This window comes from Mytilus californianus, unplaced genomic scaffold (genome assembly GCF_021869535.1).
Source record: "Mytilus californianus isolate M0D057914Y unplaced genomic scaffold, xbMytCali1.0.p SCAF_5, whole genome shotgun sequence".
Taxonomy (NCBI): Eukaryota; Metazoa; Mollusca; class Bivalvia; order Mytilida; family Mytilidae; genus Mytilus; species Mytilus californianus.
In genome coordinates, this window is record NW_026262701.1 from 22,126,035 (window position 1) to 22,148,504 (window position 22,470).

Genomic DNA, 22,470 nt, shown 5'->3' on the forward strand with positions numbered 1-22,470 from the left:
GTTGACAAATCATTTTAAAGCAACTGTCATGTTTTTTCCATATACAACAATGTTAAATTTTATCAGTCAAAAAGTGCTCCCTTGTTGGTCACTGATAACGTTACCCCCGCTGAGCTGTCCCTGATTGTTGTGTATGTGTCTTGATGGATATATATGTCTCTGAGTTTACAGAATGGAGCGGAATAATGAACCAAAAAAATATAAAAGATAGAGAATAATGGGCAAAAACTTATAAGAATAGACTATGGCCAAAAAAGTTAAAGAATAAAATGTCAGAAATATAAAAATATTTGTTCATACATATGTGTGCTCTGTTTCAAATCCTAACTCATTGGTATACAGGATAAATCTTGTAGTAATCATGTGATAACATCGTTTGTGAAAGGCACGTGATGAACATAACTCACTAAACATCTAAACAAAACAGTTGAAAACAGAAAGGAAAATGTTTTCAGTCTTCTTCTTATTCTTTTTCGTTTATTTTATAGATGGATTGAACATAGAGTACAATAAAAAATCATACTGTTTTGACCCGAAGTTTGGGAAGGGAATAGAATTTGTAAAGTAAGTTAATTAATTTATTTAAAATTATGCACCTGCAAAAAACAAAGGTAAAAGACCCTACTACTTCTACTACAACAAAAAATGTATTGCAGGTAATAAATAGGGTGTTCGACCAGTTGTTGTATCTTATTTACATCAAGATATTATTGTTAATGCAACATGATAGATTTCAATAATTTAGGATAGGACATCAATAACTTTAATAAGTGAAACCTTCATGGAATCACACAGTTTATGAAACTTTTGACGAGCTTAATTTTTCTTATGACCAAAAATAAGATTTTTCTTTCATTTTTCATATTTAACTGATAAACTGAATCATTTATTTTTTTCTCAGTGTTACCTTAAGAAACAGTATGGTCAAAGATTTTCAGACATCAATTAGTTTTCAGTCACTTAAAAATAAAAGACAAGAATTACAAGAAATCTTGATATCAACTAAACCTGACATCATCATAGGAACTGAAACCTGGCTCAACAAAGACATATTATCATCTGAATTTTTCCCAATGATAGAATATACTGTATATAGGAAAGACCGACCTCTAAGCGATAACAATCTTAGCCATGGGGGTGTACTTATTGCAGTAACAACAAACTTACTATCTGAAGAAATTAGAGATCTACAAACAGACTCAGAGTCTATTTGGGTACAAATAAATATGACAAATGCCAGAAAGTTAATTGTTGGAAGTTATTATCGACCTCCATCTGATAATGGCACATCAATTGAACAGCTTAAAATTTCACTAGATCGCATAAACCAAAATACAAAATCTACAATCATTCTTGGTGGCGACTTTAATCTTGGGCACATAAACTGGGATATTCCATGCACCATCCCGAGCAAACCAGACATCAAGCTACATGAACAACTTCTTAACCTTATGAATGAACATAATCACTTGAGCAGATTGTAACAAAGCCCACAAGGGGAGACAGAACACTTGATCTCATTTTCACCAACATACCAAGCATAGTCAACAAATTGGAGACTATGCCTCCTATCGAAAATGCAGACCATGATATCGTCTATGCAGAATGTGCACTATCTTTAAAACGCAACAAGAAAATGACAAGAAAAACTTACCAGTATAGAAAAGCTAACTGGGAAAACATCAAACAAGATGTGAACAAACTCACACAAGAAATCAAAGGTCATTATCATAGTTCATCTACCGATGATCTATGGAATACATTCACAGAAAGGCTACTTCAATCAGTCAAGAAAAACATCCCCCAGAAGACAATCACAAACAAGAAAAAACTACCCTGGGTTGATAACACCTTAAAAATCATGATAAACAAAGTTAAAAGACTACATAAAAAGAGCAAAAACAGTCCAGATCAAATGAAAAAATACAAAAACTTAAAAAGAACATTACAAAAAGAAATGCGTAATGCCTACTGGAAATACATCGAAAAAATGATATTTGACCTACCAGTAGAAGAACCAGACGACAACATCAGAAAAAAACAACCTAAGAACTTGTTTACATACATCAAAAGTATGAAAAATGACAATACAGGCATTGCTGCACTTAGAAAAGATGGTAAACTAACTGATAACACATCTGACAAAACTAACATCCTAAATAGTCAATTTCAAAAAGCATTTTCCGAAGAAACAACAAGTGAACCTATTCCGGATAAAGGGAAATCAAACTATCCAAAAATGAACATCACCATTTCCAAGAAGGGTGTAATAAAATTACTGGATAAGATCAATCCTAATAAAGCAACTGGTCCAGATCAAATTTGCGGAACAGTACTTAAAGAACTTAGTAGTGACATTTCAACTGCAATCACCTACATCTTTCAAATATCACTTGACACAGGAAAAATCCCAAAAGATTGGAAACATGCAAATGTCTGTCCTGTTTTTAAAAAAGGTGATAAACACAACACAATAAACTATAGACCCATATCACTCACATGTATACTATGTAAGATCATGGAACACATTATAGCCAGTAGTATGATGCACCACCTAGAAAATAACAAAATCTTGTACGACCTTCAACATTGATTCCGAGCATCTAGATCATGAGAAAATCAACTAGTATCATTCATCCAAGAACTAGCAAAAAATAACAACAATAACATTCAAACTGACCTAATTGTGATGGACTTTGCCAAAGAATTTGACAAATTTCCTCACAAAAGACTTCTATACAAACTGAAATATTATGGCATTGAACACAACACCTTAAAATGGATAGAAGATTTCCTCACATCTCACACACAAACAGTCATTATTGATGGTGTTCAGTCAGACAAATTTAACGTAACATCTGGTGTTCCCCAAGGAACAGTTTTGGGCCCTATCCTGTTCCTTGTGTATATAAACGACTTTAATGAATACATCAAACACAGCACCCTAAGATTATTTGCAGATGACAGTATAATTTATAAAACAATACGAAACAAAGAAGACACACAAAAACTGCAAGAAGACCTTACATCAGCAGCAAAATGGGAGAAGGACTGGCTCATGTCATTCCATCCAGACAAGTGCTCAGTCCTCCAGATAACAACCAAGAAAAACCCATTAAAATTTGACTACACTCTCCACCAACATGTACTGCAAAAAGAAACATCCACAAAATATCTGGGCATTACTATACAAACTGACCTAAAATGGAACAAAATCACAAACACACCAACTTGAGATGGTCCAGCGCAGAGCAGCGAGGTACACATGCAACAGATACCATAACACCAGCTCAGTCACTGAAATGCTGCAAACACTAAATTGGGCAAAATCAGTGCCCAGCACGTTATCATCAGTATGTTGATGGAGTGCTGAATTATAAAGAAGAAGAAAGAAGAAGTTATTACTGTGCAATATAGCTTTGTCAACATCAGGTCAAACCTTTTTGAATTTTATTAAACTTGACAGAATCTTTATTCTGATCAAGAGAGTATCCACAGCAACAATTTGAACATTTTTCAGTATTTTACAGAATTTTTTTCTGCAGTTAAAAATATATAATTATATTTAAGATACAATTTGGGGTTATAGCAACAGCCTTTTTTAATGATAAAAAATGTCTGAATCCAAATTTTTTAAAGATGTTTTTCATGTTTTAAATTTTTATTGATAAATGGACTTTTACATAAGTCTTGGATAATATTTTTAGACATCAATAAAATTGTTAAACCTTCATGAAATCTTTTTGCAACTTGAAAATAAGATTCTCCAAGATCAAGAAATAGCATCTGAAAAAAATGGTTTGGTTTTAAAAAAAATGTTTCCAGTATTTTACTAACAGACTTAGTTTTTGGGATCAACATAATACTTTTACACTGACAGCAGCAGGGAAGACACAGGGTCCCAGGACCCTTAAATTTACATTTTTTTTTCTTTCCTATGATTTTAAAAATGTTAATACATTTTGTAGCTGAATGCATGCATGTGTTTCTTTAAAAAATGTAATCCATTAAAATAATGATGCCTTTTAAAATTGCTACAATGCATTATTGTATATTGCTAGTAATCAGTTTTATTATAAGAAAAGATGTATATATTAATAGCCCTGCATTCAGCTGATTATTCTATTTTGTTATTGCACATGGTCATTTCGTGTGCTTATGCTGTTTTATGCTAAAATTGTTGCAGGTGCATTGATTTATATCTTAATCTGAGAAAAAGATGGTCTATTTCTAAGTTAAAATTGCGCTTTGAACCTTAAGCTTTTAGAAAATGCCAGTTTGCCAGTACTCCAGTATTAATACTTTTTGCTTTTTGCCATTTTGTTAGTTGTTATGGTAATTAGTGCAGCCTTTGCTGGTCTAATAAGTGAAGTTCTTTTCAATTGATTGTTACAATTTGTTCTAATGTTGGGCTGTTACATTGTTCAGATGCTACCAAATTATGGCAGGGTTGAGTGCTCACAAACATGCTAAACTTTGCAACATGCCTTTTTTTTACATGTATTTGTCTGTCTCATGCTAGTATTTGTAGGATCTTGTAGTCCAGTGGTTATTGTTGGTTGCTGTCTGCCATAAAAAAATGTCCATGAAATTTAAATCAGTTCTTCAGTTGTACCTTTTAGGTTCTTTAAGTTCTTCATTTTCACAAACTTTTTATAGCTTTTATAATACAGCATGGACTTTGCTCATCATTGAAGGGCCATTTGCGCTTTTTTACCTGTAATACGATAGGACATTTGTGCTTTAAATTTTGATACACCTGTATTAAATTGACCGGACATTTGCTTGCGTATAGTCGTCTACCTGTAATTTTAATGAGTTGTAATCAGTACGTAAATAAATTTAACTTATATTTGTGGTTAGTTAGTTCACATTGACACAGTATTAAACATAGAGTTTAAAGATATATAGACTAGTAAAGGGAAAAAAATGTATATGTCTCGATGGATTTTTATCATTGAACAACAGTCGGTTAACTACATTAAAATTTGTTATATTGATGAACAGGGACCTCAGTCAAGAATTGAGAAAGAGACACTAGAATATTTATAAATACCAGTCAGGACAGATTACAAGAGCTAAATTTGTTCATTCCCTGAGCTTCAGATATCAAGCAAAAACTGATCTGTGATGACTATATATACATGTCTTTATGTCTTAAGAATGCTTACTTTTAGCTATATATAACTATATTAATGTGCTATGAAATGACTTTTAAACACAAATGTGCTATGAAATGACTATTAAACTTTTAATCATAATGAAAATTATTACGTTAATTCTGCCTGGTCAAACCTACAGGACCTAAGCCCGGATATTAACATAGGAGGGAAGTCATAAGAAGCAAATATTGTAAAAGCTCAAATTCCCTACATAAAAAGCGCAATTGCCCTACATAAAAAGCGCTAATGCCTTACATAAAAAGAGGAAATGTCCTATAAATTGAAGCGCAAATGCCCATTAAGAAAAGCACAAATTAATGTCCTATGAAAAATTGCAAATTTCCCACACCGCGAAGGCCATACAGTGACTGTTACCTGTGATTGTTTATATCATCTTTCTCTGTTCTTTGGTGGGTGGAAAGTTATTATACATGTTCATGAATTCCAGTAGGAAATTAATGTAATGCAATATAAAAAATTGAAGCAATTCAAAAGAGACAACTAAAGGCCTGAATAAGTAAACAAATTTGGATGAAAAAAAACTATGGCAGATTTTTGATATTATGACAACCATATATAACATGCTTAGACTTTGCTTGGGACAGGTACATAAAGAATGTAACAGGTTAAACACTGACCCCTCCCCCTACATTAAATTGTATTGTGAAATCAGGATATATATATATATATATATAACATCACTGAAGAGACATTAATTTTGAAATCCGGATATGGTGTACTAATTTTTGCACCTTTTGTTTGCGGTATACCATCTTTTCCGCAAGTTTATTGTTTTATGTTTGGTATTAAATTAATAGTTAAGATCCATTTTGATACATCTGGTGATCCGTTTATTTGGCAATCGCCAATGGCAGTCAGCAGGGTTTAAGAACATCCGTTGTTCGACCTGCTAGTCAAATGTGTTTTGTTAAAATATACTTTTTCACTTTTTTGGTCTTTTGGAAAATGTTGTTTGTGCTGTATTTAGACCCCTCTACCAAGAAATTTGTTTTGCATGCACACGTATAAAAATTGCGGTTTTTATCCAACCCAATTATTGGTTTGAACATTGTTTTCAATTTAGACTTGTTTATATTTTTTCGTTTGGGCTTGTATTATATTTGCCTTCGGGTTGATATGATCTGTTCATCCAAAATTCAAGAGTCTATCCTAAATTGAGGTAAATTATATGGCCTTCCAAATACCGTTTCCATTCCTAACATCACTGAACAGACATTAATTGTCGAAATCGGGATATGGTGTACTAATTTTTGCACCTTTTGTTTGCGGTATACCATCTTTTCTGCAAGTTTATTGTTTTCTTTTTTGGTATTAAATTAATAGTTAAGATCCATTTTGTTACATCTGGTGATCCGTTTATTTGGCAATCGCCAATGGCAGTCAGCAGGGTTTAAGAACATCTGTTGTTCGACCTTCTAGTCAAATGCGTTTTGTTAAAATATACTTTTTCATTTTTTTGGTCTTTTGAAAAATGTTGTTTGTGCTGTATTTAGACCCCTCTACCAAGAAATTTGTTTTGCATGCACACGTATAAAAATTGCGGTTTTTATCCAACATCCGTTGTTCGACCTGCTAGTCAAATGCGTTTTGTTAAAATATGCTTTTTCACTTTTTTGGTCTTTTGGAAAATGTTGTTTGTGCTGTATTTAGACCCCTCTACCGAGAAATTTGTTTTGCATGTACACGTATAAAAACTGCGGTTTTTATCCAACGCAATCATAGGTTTGAACGTTGTTTTCAATTTAGACTTCTATATATATTTTCTTTAATTTTGATTATGTTGTAAATTTAGCTTTGTGTATAAATGATATATTTAACTGCAATGTAAATATCTCAAAATTATTTGAAAATGCTACAGCAAAACTAAAAAAAGGTATTTTTCTATTGCACATAAATATATGCTTTAATGGTTCACAGGTAATAAGCTTTGTCTTATGGTGGAAAAAAACACAATTAAATCACGAAATATTCTAGAAATCACTTTCATATATTATATATCTATTTCATGTTCAATTACAAAACAGAAGAAAAACACATTAGTTCTGGAATCATTGCCATGTATTTATAAAGATAAACATATTTTATTTTTCTAAATTAGGTCCCCAGAGGGACATATATACATGTAACAAATATAATCTTTTACAACATACAATATTTTTACATGACATTCATATAATAAACCTAAATATTTGTATATCTAGTTTATTTTTAATCTAAACTATAGTGATGTTAATATTTTCCAGAACATATAAGAGACCACATGAAAAACTAAATCTGAAGACGTTGCCACAGAATTGGGATTGGAGAAACGTTAATGGCACAAACTTTCTCAGTACAACCAGAAATCAACATATTCCTCAATGTAAGGTTATCAAGCTGTTTCCTGAAACTCATTTCCAGAATCATGAATCTTACAGTGTATCATTATATTTTTATTTGAATAAATTATTCTTTTGTTGGGTACATATAGAGGCACTGGCTCTCAGAGCAATGCAGAGTCAAAGGATAAGTAGTTCCTGTTGGTTTGCATGTAAAATTTCCTATATATTCTAAGGGAGTGTTTTTTTTTACTCCCAACATGTGAATCACTGTAAGTAAAACTCAATTAAAAAGCTGAAACTCAAACCACTATTCTTACTTATTCTCTCAAGTTTTAACTTTCTTGTCTCTGAAACACATAGTCATTATAGCAAACCCAAAATAGCTGCAGTGCAGCTGACCAAGAAACTATATACCATTTCTTATTTTCATGCAACCAATACATTGATACTATATGAATCTAATTTATTAAGTTTGTAATTATATAATAACATCTTAAACATTCCATGTTGTGTACTGTACAAAAAATGCCACACACACAAATGTTCAAACAATGATTCAAGGCATCTTTTTCTCTCTCTCTTCGAATCCAGGAGGTCGTGGGTTAGAACCCCAACCAGGATCAAAACAAAGACTGTAAAATTGGTATTTGCTGCTTCTCCACTAAGCACACTGCATTTAGGAGTAAGACATAAGACTGGTCGGCTCGGAGTCAGAATAATGTGTCCAGGTAAGGTAATATGTCTTCCTGCGGAATGTTACCTTGTGAACTAGCACGTTAAAAATCCGGCTCAGCCTGTCTGTCTAGTACAAAGCAGGGTTAATACTCATATTACATTAACATGTTCTTGTCCTGAATATGCATATTAATTTGCCGCTGGACGTTAAGCAGCCATCCGTCATCATCATTTCTCTCTCTTTTTCTGGGTTTCTCCTACTCTCTTTTTCCACAGAAATATATTAATATATTAGAATTATTACATCATTTCGTAAAAGATTTATTAAGTACAAAGAATTTTGTAGTGATCCATTTTGTTTCTTACAGAAAATAAAACTTTTTTTGCTGTTCTAAATAATGATAACCTTTTAATTGCAGACTGTGGATCATGCTGGGCCATGGGATCTACAAGTGCTCTTGCAGACAGGATCAATATTAAACGCAAAGGTGCCTGGCCATCTACATACCTCTCAGTACAAAATGTCATAGATTGTGGTGGTGCTGGCAGTTGTGAAGGGGGTGATGACACTGGTGTATGGCAGTATGCACATAAACATGGAATTCCTGATGAAACCTGCAACAATTACCAAGCTAAAGATCAAGGTCTCTATACTAGCTGTTCATGTACATTAGTGTCCAGATTTTAAGGTTTCGACTTAACATGTTTGTCTCAAATGTTACATTGTAGCATTCTTGTCTCAAGTGTGAAATGTTGTGGTTAGATCTCTTGCTGGGTCAAACCAAAGAATTTTTAGAAATATCAAAGCATTGTTATATACCAGTTATATGTTAAAATATTCTGAGATTACTTTTCTTGCCTCTTTTGTGTTTTGAAAAAAATGCATCAAATGTCAGATAAAACTAAATCAATATTTCTATTTATTTATGCCTAAAAAGCATGTAAGGATTACACAAGAGACTTACAGAGCTGCTTGAATTTGAGAACTGTAAGAGCTTAAAATTTGTTTTTCTTACTATAAATGTACTTTTGGGTTATTGATAATGCATGAATAATTTTAAACAAAACCTTCATAAAAATTCAGAACAAAGTTGCACACCATCACTAACTATATTCCACCTATACAAAACTTGTTTTTGTCGAGCCTGCAACTTTTGTCGCAGAAAGTTCGACATAGGGATAGTGATCTGGCAGCGGTGTTAGCTAACTTCTTAAAAGCTTTATATTTTCCAAGGTGGACGACCTGGATGCTTCATACTTTGTATATTGATGCCTTATGTTATAAAGTCTGGAAAATGTTACCATTACTCTTCTGTAATAAATGGAAAATTTAAAGTTACTTTAAATTTCACATGAGGTACATAAGAAAACCTTAAAATCTATATTAACATTTTCAGTAGAAACTTCAAATTTTAAGATTACTTTATGATTTTTTCCCCCATAAAAATAAGAAATCCAATCAAATAATCAGCACTTCAAAATTTAATGGTGATTAAATGTAACAATGACATTAGAAATTTGAAAACTTAAAACAAATCTTGTACAAACGTTTCACTGTTATAAAGTGCAATTATATTTAAAAGTTTCATTTTATTTTAGGCTGTTGTCTTTTTTATGATTTTATTCAAAATGATATAGTTCTTACTTGTCTTTAGACAAAAGTAATTGAAGTGTAATTTTAGAATTACATTCACAATGTAATTGTAATGTAATTAATTACATTTGAAAATCAATGTAATTGTGATGTAATTAATTACATTTAAAAATCAATGTAATTAATTACTTTGGCATGTGATTGACCCCAGGTCTGGTATATGTCTGTCTGGCAGGTATCATCTGACCTTGATGGTCCATTGGTCAATGTTAAGTTTTCATGGTTAAGTTTGTTTCTTAGATACTTTAAGCAATAGGTCAACTACATTTAATGCATAGATTGATTGTAAGGTGTACATGTCTGTCTGGCATGGTTCATCTGACCTTGACTTTATTTTCATGGTTCATTGGTCAATGTTTAGTTTTCCTGTTTTAATTCTGTATCTTCGAAACTATAAGCAATAGGTCAACTATATTTGGTGTATTGAATGATTGTAAGGTGTACATGTATATCCGGTTTGGTTTATCTGACCTTGACCTCATTTTCTTGGATCATGTTAAGTTTATGTGATACTTTTAGTAAAGCTTTATAATTAGGACTATCAACATAAAATCAATGGTCAGTAAAGAAGGCAAGACATTTCAGCGTGTGAACTCTTGTTCATACAATGCGCAATTTCAGAATCTAATGCGTTCTGGGTAATATTTTCAATAGCGTACTTCAAAATGTTGTGATTGGCTACCAGCGTCCTAAACAATGTAAATTCAACCAATGATGCGAAGTTATTTTTATTTTGGGGTAGGAACATCAAATGGTGAATTAACAAACCAATACAACAAAAATAAGAATGACAAATAGGATTGGACACAAGTTTAACCAACTTATGAAGTCTGCTCCTTTCCATAATTTAACAATTACAATTATACAGAGTGTGCACAGTTCAGTAAATCTATCTTAAAGGTATTAGTAAAATGAGACGTATGCACAAAGTCTGAAATAAAGCCCAACACAATTAACAAAAAAAAAAAGAAAAGAGAAAAATAATAATTAAAAACAAATTGTTCAAAGAACAATTGAAGGGTTTCCACATCAATTTTCTAAATAATTGATGAGAAGCTAATTCTGGTTTACTCAAAGCTACTATTGGCGTCCAATCATAGGTTTCTTCATACTGATTCAATAAACATATGGTTTCTATAGACTTTTGCCTGAAATGAGGGAGATAATTGCCAACTTCTGGTTAAGAAAATGTCACTTCCGGTCTCATATGATAGCTTTATTTACACTGATTTCAAAAATATATGGTTTATATATACTTTTGCCTGAAATAAGGGAGATAATTGCCAACTTCCAGTTTAGAAAATGTCACTTCCTGTCTCATATGATAGCTTTATTCACACTGATTCAAAAAACATATAGTTTGTATATACTTGTTATGCCTGTAATAAGGGAGATAATACGCTACTTCCGGTTTATAAAATGTCACTTCCGGTCTCAAATGATAGATTAATGTATGACCATTCAAAAAATATATGGTTTCTATGTACTTTTACATGAAATAAGTGCAAAAATGACTACTTATGGTTCACTCAAGGTCACTTCCGGTTGACATTTTTCAAGGTCATATGTCACCCAACATTTTGCAAAAGATCTTATGGCTTTATCATGTACCAATATGAAGTAATAATCTATTTACCTTAAAATAAAACATTTCAGGGGCAATAACTCCAATAAGATGTTGCTGGATTGTCTCAGACCAAACGTATCATATCTTCATCACAATATTACAAACATTTTGCACTAGTTCTTTTATATATAACATTAAAAATATCTGAGAAAATACAAAAACAAGCAAAAGACAAAATTCAGAACATGACCTTGACCTTTGACCTTGACCTCATTTTCTAAGTTAGGATCTAAGGACCTCAAATAAAAAGACTATAGGTTTATACGGCTTACGGTTTATTGAGTTTATAAAACTTTACAACAAATTTATTTGATGAAGGTAGAGAACTATTAAATTTCACCAGATCACTTCAATCCAAATCAGCCAAAATTTCCTTAGGATGTAACGAACAAATATGAAAAAGAATTTTGTTGTTATCTTTTTTGGTTACGGAGGAGATACACTCACAAGAAAAACAGTGTTTGGGGAGATAACTCTTACAATAAAAAAGTTTTCGGCTAAAAAAGATGAGTTTTAAAAGCGCAATAACTGTTCGATATAATATCCAAAATATCTAAGCAACATCTTGCAAAACAACTTTATACCACAAGAAAAGGGTTAGATGGAAGAAGAAAAAAAAAAATAATAATCAGAACAAATAAAATAGGTCTTTCCACAGAAAAGTGGAAAGACCTAATAATAATAAAATGATAATAGATAAATGAAATTCTGTGGACTTGGTGATTTTATTTATTTATATCTTATTTGATTATACTACTAGGAATCTTTTTGATTTTTTTTTTATAAATTTGAAGACTTCTTTAAAGATTTCACAGTTTTCCTCATATGTTAAATTTCTGCTACCCTCAGTGAGTAACTCTAGATTTGTTGTCACTTAAAAACAATTAATGTTAATTAATAGATTGTTCCTTATATCAGTGTAGTTATTGCAATCAAAGAAGATGAAATGCATCCTCACGTGGAGCGCCACAGGCACAATATGGACTCTGTAATTTCTGGTTTTGATGAGAGGAAATGAAGAAAGTATATAAATATACATTTTGCATTTATCCACATTTAGAAAATTTAGAAATAATAAATTTGAAAAAAAAAATTGACCAAGGCATTTTTCTAGCAGCTTTATGAATAAAATAAAGACATGGGGAAAATGTCAATGAGACAGCAAACCAACAACATATGTTAACCTTAAATCATATAGAGGCATCTTCATTGGGCAAGTGTCTCTCACATATGAAAAATCACTGGAGTGTGATATTCAATAGAGGTGACCAATCTCCTGTTACCAAGACCCAATTTTCAACATGCAAAACATTCAGGAGAAAGGGCAACCATTGATGATACTCATTACTATTACCAGAGACATATATACACTATATGTCTCTGTGTATATATGTCTCTGCTATTACAGACATGTGCAACTAACTTTTTTTTTATTATTTTAAAGATTGTGATATCTTTAATCAGTGTGGAACCTGTACAACCTTTGGACAATGTGAACAGTTAAAAAACTATACTTTGTGGAAAGTTGGAGATTTTGGTACAGTTAAAGGAAGAGATAAAATGATGGCAGAGATCTACAAAAATGGACCAATCAGGTAAGAGATGATGATTAAAATGATGGTAGATATATTTATAATTTAGAGGAATCAATCAGGAAATAGATGTTACTCATCTGCAACAAGGACCTATCATGGGTTAGCCTGCTTTTCTGAAACATTTCAGTACATATAGGGGAGATAACTCAGTTCATTTAAGTAAACCCTTTCCTCGAGTCCACAATGGAGAATTTTTCATGCACTTATTTTGCATGGGATGCATTGTATTTCGATGAAATGTTGAATATAAGCTTACTTTAATAAAATAAAAATGATGATGTTGATTTAAAAAGAAATCATTAAGAAAATCATGTCACATATTCCAAAGTATGTACTTTTTAAACAGGATACAAATTGTGTGAAGTCTAGTGATCTGATACAGATTCATGAAGGCAAAATGCTTTCACTGAGGTACCACATTGAGGCCTCAAAAGGCAGCATTATGTAATTCTAAATTGGTCATTGCAATTAATGATTTTCACTGAACACATTCTTATATTTTATGTTTCACCTGCAATCCGTAGAAGTGTTGACTATTTGTATAAACCATCTGTCATTTTTCAATTGTCCTCAACCTCATTTTCAGGGTTAAGCAACTGCTAAAAATATTGTATAGTTTTTGTCACATGAGTTTCTCACAAATGATGAGTAACAAAACAGACTCATTTGTAGTTATTAGTTTAAGAGTTGTAATTTTGGTTTGGCAGAGATAGCAAGTGTTTCCAATTTATACATTTCCAGTTCAAATTATATTAATCCAAATAATTTTCATTTCAAACAATAAGCAATACACCAATATGTACAGAAATATGTTCGATGGTATTTTTTAGTTGTGGCGTTATGGCAACAGACAAATTAGATGCCTATACAGGAGGAATATATGAAGAGGAACATTTCTTTTCAATGGTAAATTTATGCGTGATTTTGATTATCAAACCATTATCAATTTTCAAACTTACAAATACATATTGGATTCATGTGCAGTTAAATTTTACGTGTAAACTTTATTTTCTTTTCTATAATCATTGACTGAATTTGAATGACAGGTCCTTGACTAGGGACAGGGACATAAAGAATGATTAAAATACAAGAAAAAAATCAGACCCGTTCTGTAGAACAATTAGGATTGGTGAATATATGATACAGAGCCATAATTGAATTTGAAAAATTAACAAAATTAATTAATGAAATAATGTAAGACATTGTAAATATTTTTTTTTTCTCTTTACTGAACACATGCTGTAATCTGGGTAAAATGTAATACAGCCAGTGTTGCAATAAAATTTTGATTAATTGTTAAAGAAAAAAAAAGAATGTGGTGAGCACTTAACCCTCCACTTACCTGGAACAGTGGTGTAACAGCAAAACATAAGAAACAAACTGTAAAGATCAGCTTGACTAATGAGATCTGGATGAAGCACCAAAAAAAAAAAGACAAAACTGACATTAGAATTGTAACTGTGTGTTATTCCTACAGTATATATTGAAATGTTATATTTGTTTACTTTTGTATTGTTTGTTCTATTAAGGTAGATGGGGTGTCTAAATTATAATCCATAGAATTTTTTAATAATTTGCCAAAATGTAGTTTATATAATGCTTTTTTGAAAAAAATAATAAAAAGAATGGGTCACAGGGCTTATTTTCACGCAACAGGTTGTGCAAAATTGACAGATTTTGTATAGATTATGCATGGAAAACGCAATTTTCTGCCATAAAACGAAAACTACACCATAGAATTTTGAGATAAAATATGAGAAGATAGCTCTAATATTATACTTTCAGATAAGAAAAAGAAAAAATGAGGCCACCGGGCCCGTTTTCTTGCTACATAATAAAATAGATAAATTCCTAACACATTCTATTGTAAAAGTAACTTTATCTGAATTATCTGCCCTTACATTTGAGTTGCCTCCCCTTATGTGCCAAAGTTGGAAAAAATTGAATCAAACAAAAGTATTCTGTTTTTTGTAAAATACAACCCAAAATATAATAAAACATGTCATTTTCTATATTAAAATGAAAATTCTTACACATGAATTACCCACTACTCTCAAAATTTGCACATTTTATTAAAGGTCTAGACCGATTATTTTCTGGTATTTCAAAATCCAAGATGGAGGAAGACACCCTATCTACCTTAAGGATGTACTTTCGTAACGACTTACATTGTTACTGTTTTATTAGAAATATATTCTCTTGTGCTCCATTACCAAATTTATAAAATTGGAAACAAAGTTGTTAATTTGTGTAATAAGTAATAATAGAAACTTATTTATTCTGTTACATAAGTTTGACTGTTAACCCTTTCCTCCATAATGATGTCTTTTGGCACAACCCCCATCCCTCCATAATGATGTCTTTTGACACATCCCCCATCCCTCCATAATGATGTCTTTTGACACATCAGACCATGAAATTTGTATCCAATAAAAAAGTATATACTTGGGAATATCTAACATGAATTTCCTTGATGAAATAAATTATTTGGCCATGCATTATCATTTCAAACATGATGCTTTTTTTAATGGCCATCATCATGTTTTTAGAAGATTTTTTTCATTGAAATAAGCAATTTCCAACATTTTTGTCGAGAATGCGACTTTTGTTGCAGAAAGCTCGACATAGGGATAGTGATCCGGCGCTGCATTAGCTAACTTCTTAAAAGCTTTATATTTTAGAAGGTGGAAGATCTGGATGCTTCATACTTTGTATATGGATGCCTCATGTTACGAAGTTTCTGTCAGTCACAAGTCCAATGTCCTTGACATCATTTTCATGGTTCAGTGACTACTTGAAAAAAAAGTTAAGATTTTTTGTAATGTTAAATTCTCTCTTATTATAAGTAATAGGATAACTATATTTGGTATGTGCGTACTTTGCAAGGTCCTCATGCCCGTCTGATAGTTTTCACTTGACCTCGACCTCATTTCATGGATCAGTGAACAAGGTTAAGTTTTCGTGGTCAAGTCCATATCTCAGATACTATAAGCAATAGGTCTAGTATATTCGGTGTATGGAAGGACTGTAAGGTGTACATGTCCAACTGGCATGTGTCTTCTGACCTTGACCTCATTTTCATGGTTCAGTGGTTATAGTTAAGTTTTTGTGTTTTGGTCTGTTTTTCTTATACTGTATGCAATAGGTCTACTATATTTGGTGTATGTAATGATTGTAAGGTGTACATGTCTAGCTGGTAGGTGTCATCTGACCTTGACCTCATTTTCATGGTTCAGTGGTCAAAGTTAAGTTTTTGAGTTTTGGTCTTTTTTTCTTAAACTATAAGCAATAGGTCAACTATATTTGTTGTATGGAAGAATTGTTAGCTGTACATGCCTGCCTAGCATGGTTCATCTGACCTTGACCTAATTTTCATGGTTCATTGGTCAATGTTTAGTTTACTTGGTTAATGTTAAGTTTATGTGACAGTTGTAATAAAGCTTTATATTTAGGACTATCAACATAATATCAATGATTAGTAAAGAAGGCGAGACATTTCAGCGTGTGCACTCTTGTATTGAAATATCCCATGAAAGATAAGTATATGAAAAATCATAGAGGAAAGGATTAACTCTGACATTTAGTCCGTTTAAAAAATGACTGTTTTCATATTTGTTTTCAGCTTTATTTTTGAAATACTGTTAATTGATGTTCTTTTTACAGGTAAATCATGTTGTATCTGTAGTGGGATGGGGAGTTGATGTAAAATCGGGGACAGAATACTGGATAGTGAGAAATTCATGGGGAGAACCTTGGGTAAGTATATATATATATATATATATATATATCTTTATTAAAAGGGCATTAGCTGTCAAAGTCATGTTCACTGATTTGACTCAAATTCTCATATTTGATTTATAACATACTGAAACCTATATCCAAATTAAAAAAAGTCAAAAATAAATGATTTATGATGCATGGACTCAATAATATGTATCAGCATTTTGTGTGTGTTTTAGTATAGACACCATCTAGTTAGCCATCGAGGTGACCTTCGAAGACTGCTGTCGGTCATATAACCCGATATTAAAATAAAGATATAAATTAATAACGAACACATGCAATTGGATTTTACTAGGTCTGTTTGATTTCATATTATAGGTTAGAAAAAATATGCTTATCATCATTCTTACCTGTATAAGAATAATGTTTATCCTTGTTTCATTTTTATACGACCGCAAAAAAAATTTTGGGATCGTATAATGGTATGATGTCGTCGTCGTCCGAAGACACATTTGGTTTCTGGACAATTACTTTAGTTTAAGTGAATGGATCTCTATGAAATTTTCAAGAAGGTTCAATACTACAAAAGGAAGGCTGGGATTTATTTTGGGGATGATGGTCCCAACCATTAAGGAATTAGGGGCCCAAAAGGGGCCTAAAAAACAAGCATTTTTCTAGTTAAGGATAATAACTTGAGTATAAGTATCTTGATTGCTCTGAAATTGTACCACAATGTTTAATACCAGAAGTAGAAGGTTGGGATTCTTTTTGGGGGTTATGGTGCCAACAGTTGAGGAATTAAGGGCTAAAAAGGGCCAAAAACAAGCACTTTTATAGTTTCTGGACAAAAACTTGTGTGTAAGTGTATGGATCTCTCTGACATTGTACCACAAGGTTTCATATCACAAAGGGAAGGCTGTGATTGAGTTTGGGGGTAATTGCCCCAAACATGCAGGAATTAGGGGCCAAAAAAGGGCAAAAAACAAGCATTTTTCTAGTTTCCAGACAATAACTTATGTTTAAGTGTATGGATCTCTCTGAAATTGTACTGCAAGGTTCCATACTACAAAGGAAATGCTGGGATTGAGTTTTGGGGTAATTGCTCCAAGGGGGAATTCAAAAAGATTGGGGAGGGGATTTTTTTAATACTTTTTTGAGGGGTTCATATTTTTTTTTCAAAATTTTTCAAATTTCAAATTTTTGAAAAGTTTCAAGAAGAAATCTGCAATTGCATAGTATTTCACAATAGATTTGTAAGATCTTTGACCACATTTATTTTGTGTCAGAAACCTATATAATGTCAAAAATTTGATCACAATTCAAATTCAGACAGTATCAAGCTTGAATATTGTGTCCAAATTTATCCCAACTGTTCAGGGTTCGACCTCTGTGGTCGTATCAGACTGCGCTCAGCGAAGCATTTTATCAATGTTGACATTCTTTTTTTTTTCATAGCTGATCAGGCCTAGTTTATGCATAACCCATCTCTAGCTAAGGGGTTAAATTAAAGGTCACATGAATACAGATTCATTGAAGTCGAATTATTCACTTGCAAGTGAATAATTCTTCAGCAATGTTTCTTGGCTTATTTTGACAAAATTGAACCAAACTGGATGCTAAAAGCAAATTATTATTTTACTTTATTTAATGATAGAACAAAAACAAAAAAATCATATTTTAGTTTTTTTATATCTTGTAGCTAATGTAATGCCACTTTAAGGCAACTGAAACAATATGGTTGATGATTATTTTTTTATATACAGGTTACATCATTTGATATAAATGCTGCACAAAATGAAAAAAAGATGCAGAGTAAAAGTAGTAATAAGAAATGTTTATTTTTTTAAACTATATCAAATTCATCCCTTATGTCAATTTCTATTTTGTACTTTTTTTTTTTACTAATTTGTATAAATTGTATAAGTTTATCCAGTTGTCAAATGTGGAGGATATAATATCTCACTTAAAGTGGATACCTTATTCTGTATTTTTTTATTAAAATATAAGAAAACCTATGTTATTGGTTAATTGTCCCCTATGCTACACTAATGATAGCACTGTAATGATGTCAGTCAAGTTATGTTATGCCACCAAAGCTAATTCTTACTTTCACTAAAAACTTTTGATTAAGGTTAGACAAATTGTGAATGATAATGGTATTATACAATTGTTTCTTCCGGTAAATTTTGAGGTCCAGATTAGTCGGTGTTCTCCCCACAAATTTCATATAGCATTCTGTTAAACCGGAAATTTTGAAACATCATCTTTTTCTAGAAGTAATAGCATCACATTCATGCAATATAGCATCATTACCATGATGCTGAAAGACCCTGTGGAGAACATTGGATAAGTCTCAAAATGTACCTCCTCATTAAACATAGATCTATATTGTGAGACTTGACATTGCTTTATAGATGATAATGAGAACATTACATGGCAATTGTTAAAATATTAATATGTGTATATTTTTCTCTATTAGATAAGGTATTAAAAAAAAAAGTAAAATAACAAAAATGCCGAACTCCAAGGAAAATGAAAAACGAAAAGTTCCTTATCAAATGGCAAAATCAAGAGCCCAGATGCATGGAAAACATATTCCTCACTTGGTACAGGCATTTCCTTATGTAGAAAATGGTGGATTAAACCTGGTTTTATCGCTAGCTAAACCTCTCACTTAATTGTATAACAGTTGCATGCAACTCAATTATATTGACAACAATATGTGAACAAAACAAACGGACATAATAGGTAAAAATGTCAAAAATTGGGGAACTGCAATCAACATTGTGTTATAATCTTAATCACTATAAAAACAAACAACTATGTCAACCTGTTCTATTATTTTTCAGGGAGAACATGGCTTTTTCCGTATTGTAACAAGTAAATATAAACATGGAGAAGGGAACTGGTACAATCTGGATATAGAATCAAGATGTGCTTATGGTGATCCAATCATACCCTCTGGATACTAGAAATAATATAAAGATACAAGTCATATCACCTCTTTTCTTTTTTTTTTATTTGTATTTTGTATTTTGTTTTTTTATTGTGCTATGATGTGTTACATTAGGTAACAATACAGTCTGATTTAAAAAAAGTTTGATTAGATTTAAAATGCCATAAATTTATTATTTTTATGCATAGACAAAATATAGATCAAGCTAAGCTGTCGGAACAAATTATCTCTTTCAGTATCATGATTTTTCTTAGCACAAATAGTTCTGACCACTTTTAGGAGAAAACTGATATTTTTTTTTTGCATCTACTCTTTTTCAAATTGTCATTCTTATCTTCACAGATCCTTAATGAATGGCTATTGTATTTAAAAGTTCATATAAACAAAATATCAGATGTATTTCTCTTATTATTATTGTCAAGGGTAAATCAGATTTCAAAAATATTTATAATTTGATAATCATGATACAATTTATTGTAACTTAGATTCTAATTAATTTATCCACTTACACAGAAAATTCAAATCAAGAAATATGAGATTTGATTCTCTTATTAGTTTTGTTATAGTTAATTATCAAAGATATTTAAAAAAAAAACATGATATATAAAAATAGAGATCTATCTATTGACAAGTTAGTTTATTCAAAATAAATTGTTTGTTTATATTCTATAAATCTTATGGATGGGCAGTTCATGAATGCTTAAAATATTCCCTGAAGTTTTTTTTCATTTTTCTGCTAAAGATGTATGTGTTTTGTATGTTTCTGTCAATGTTACATGCATTTTTTCCATTTAAATATTTTTATAACCTTTAAAGCACCAGTTAACAACCACATTTTCTTATTATATTGCACTTATTCTCAAAATTTAATAATGAACTTTAAAACTCATTTGAATCTTATGTATCCTACTAGACCATGAAATATCTTTTATAAATGCATAATAATTTTTGAGTTTTCTCACTACAGACATAATGCATAACATCTTACTGATGAGCATCATAGTCAAATTGTTGTTTTAAAAGAAAATCTGTTATTACCTGGCTCTCAAAAGGAAAATGCTTTTTTTTTTTATTTCAAAAATGATACAGATTGAACATTAAAAAAATTAATTTATTTATATTTTGTTTGCTTGTCTACTACAAAATGATAATTGTCTGTTGTCAAAGACTTGAATTAATAGTCCTTGTTTAAAATTTAAAGTTGAAATATTGAAGATATTACAAAGCAATAACTTTACCGTATTTTTTTTTATATTGTAAATGATATTTAAATATGTTGTGTAATTTTCATTTGTTATTTATTTTATTTATTTGTGTAATAAAATATTGGTAAAAAATATCAATTTTATAATGATGAGAAATGATTTCATCTATATATAGATACATTTTTTTCGTAATATCAGCAAATTTGAGGTTCAACTAAAACTTATATACATGTATCTATGAGCTCAAGAGTATGGACTCCTAAAACAACAAGGTCTGCTTTGACTTACACCTTACCCTTAGACATAAAAAGATATTCTAACACAAAACCTAATAACAAGCATGATATTTTAGTTTTTACAGTCTATGCTTTGCTTTTCTAATTAGAACTACCGGTATACCTTTATGACCTGTATATGGTGTATGTTAAATTTGATATCACAACAAATATTGAAGGTTTTTGTCACCAATCTGTTTATATAAAAATAACGAGATGTGGTATGATTGCCAACGAGACAACTATCCACCAAAGTTCGAATAAAGTGGATGTAAGCAATTATAGGCAAACTTACGGCCTTCAACAACAAGAAAACCCATACCTTATAGTCAGCTATAAAAGGCCCGAACATGAAAAATATGAAACAATTCAATTGTGAAAACGTACGGCCTAATTTATAACAAAACAATTTACGAAAAACAAATATGACAGATGTCAACCAATGACAACCACTGAACTTCAGGCTCCTGACTTTGGACAGACACATAAAGAATGTGGCAGGGTTAGACATGTTTGTGAGCACTCAACCCTCCCCTAACCTGGGACATTGGTGTAACAGCTCAACATAAGAACAAACTATAAAAATCAGTTGTAAAAGTCTTAACTCATCAGATTGATACAAAGAAAAACATCAAACAAAAGCACAGACCGGACGTGGCAGGGTATATATCCATCCTTCATCCCTAACAACAAAAAAGACAGTAAGTACAGATCTGAGAGTACTTTCAGTTACTGACAGCTAGTTCAAAGCCTATTACAACTAAATAAAAAAAAATCATGTATCTAAGACTAAAATATGAATCAGTACACATCCAACATCCAATAGATTTATGTTTACTTTATAGGCCATGTGAGCTATTGACATCATTTGGCAACCATCTTCGTCATCCAATGTCTGTTGTCCATAAATTTTCAACATTTTCATCTTCTCTTCTGAAACCACTAGGCTAAACTCAATAAAGCTTGGCAGGAATGCTGTATGGAAGGTCATATACAAAAGATCCTCATTTGGTTAAGATCCGGTAAAAAACAAAACTGCCAGTGAACATTTTTGTACTCTGATCGAGTTTTCAAACATTTTCATCTCTTGAAACATCATGGCAAACCAATTTTGAAGCTTTGCAGGATTGAGGATTTGAATTCCTGCTACAATTTATCATCATTTAGGGAACGATCATTTATCTTCAAGGGGTAGGGGGGTTATGTTTTTTTATAAAAATATTCTAATACCCAATTTGATGAAAAAAGAATATTGT

General features: G+C 31.4%; 1 protein-coding gene across 1 annotated transcript; it reads left to right on the forward strand.

Moving 5' to 3' along the window:
- Nucleotides 1–376: 376 nt before the first annotated feature.
- Nucleotides 377–21,073, forward strand: LOC127700318 (cathepsin Z-like). The gene is made up of 7 exons (XM_052203735.1): nucleotides 377–564; nucleotides 7,427–7,545; nucleotides 8,599–8,823; nucleotides 12,905–13,055; nucleotides 13,886–13,961; nucleotides 16,719–16,811; nucleotides 19,628–21,073. Exons 1-7 carry the CDS (start codon nucleotides 446–448, stop codon nucleotides 19,748–19,750), a joined length of 906 nt encoding a protein of 301 aa, XP_052059695.1. The 5' UTR covers nucleotides 377–445; the 3' UTR covers nucleotides 19,751–21,073.
- The last annotated feature ends 1,397 nt before the right edge of the window (nucleotides 21,074–22,470 follow it).

What these genes read in the sequence shown, in the direction of transcription:
- LOC127700318 (XM_052203735.1), top strand. Translation starts at nt 446, where the DNA reads ATGTTTTCAGTCTTCTTCTTATTCTTTTTCGTTTATTTTATAGATGGA. An exon ending in AAATCAACATATTCCTCAAT is followed by an intron (nt 7,546 to 8,598) that starts GTAAGGTTATCA and finishes TTTTAATTGCAG; the next exon opens with ACTGTGGATCATGCTGGGCC. An exon ending in TACAAAAATGGACCAATCAG is followed by an intron (nt 13,056 to 13,885) that starts GTAAGAGATGAT and finishes GGTATTTTTTAG; the next exon opens with TTGTGGCGTTATGGCAACAG.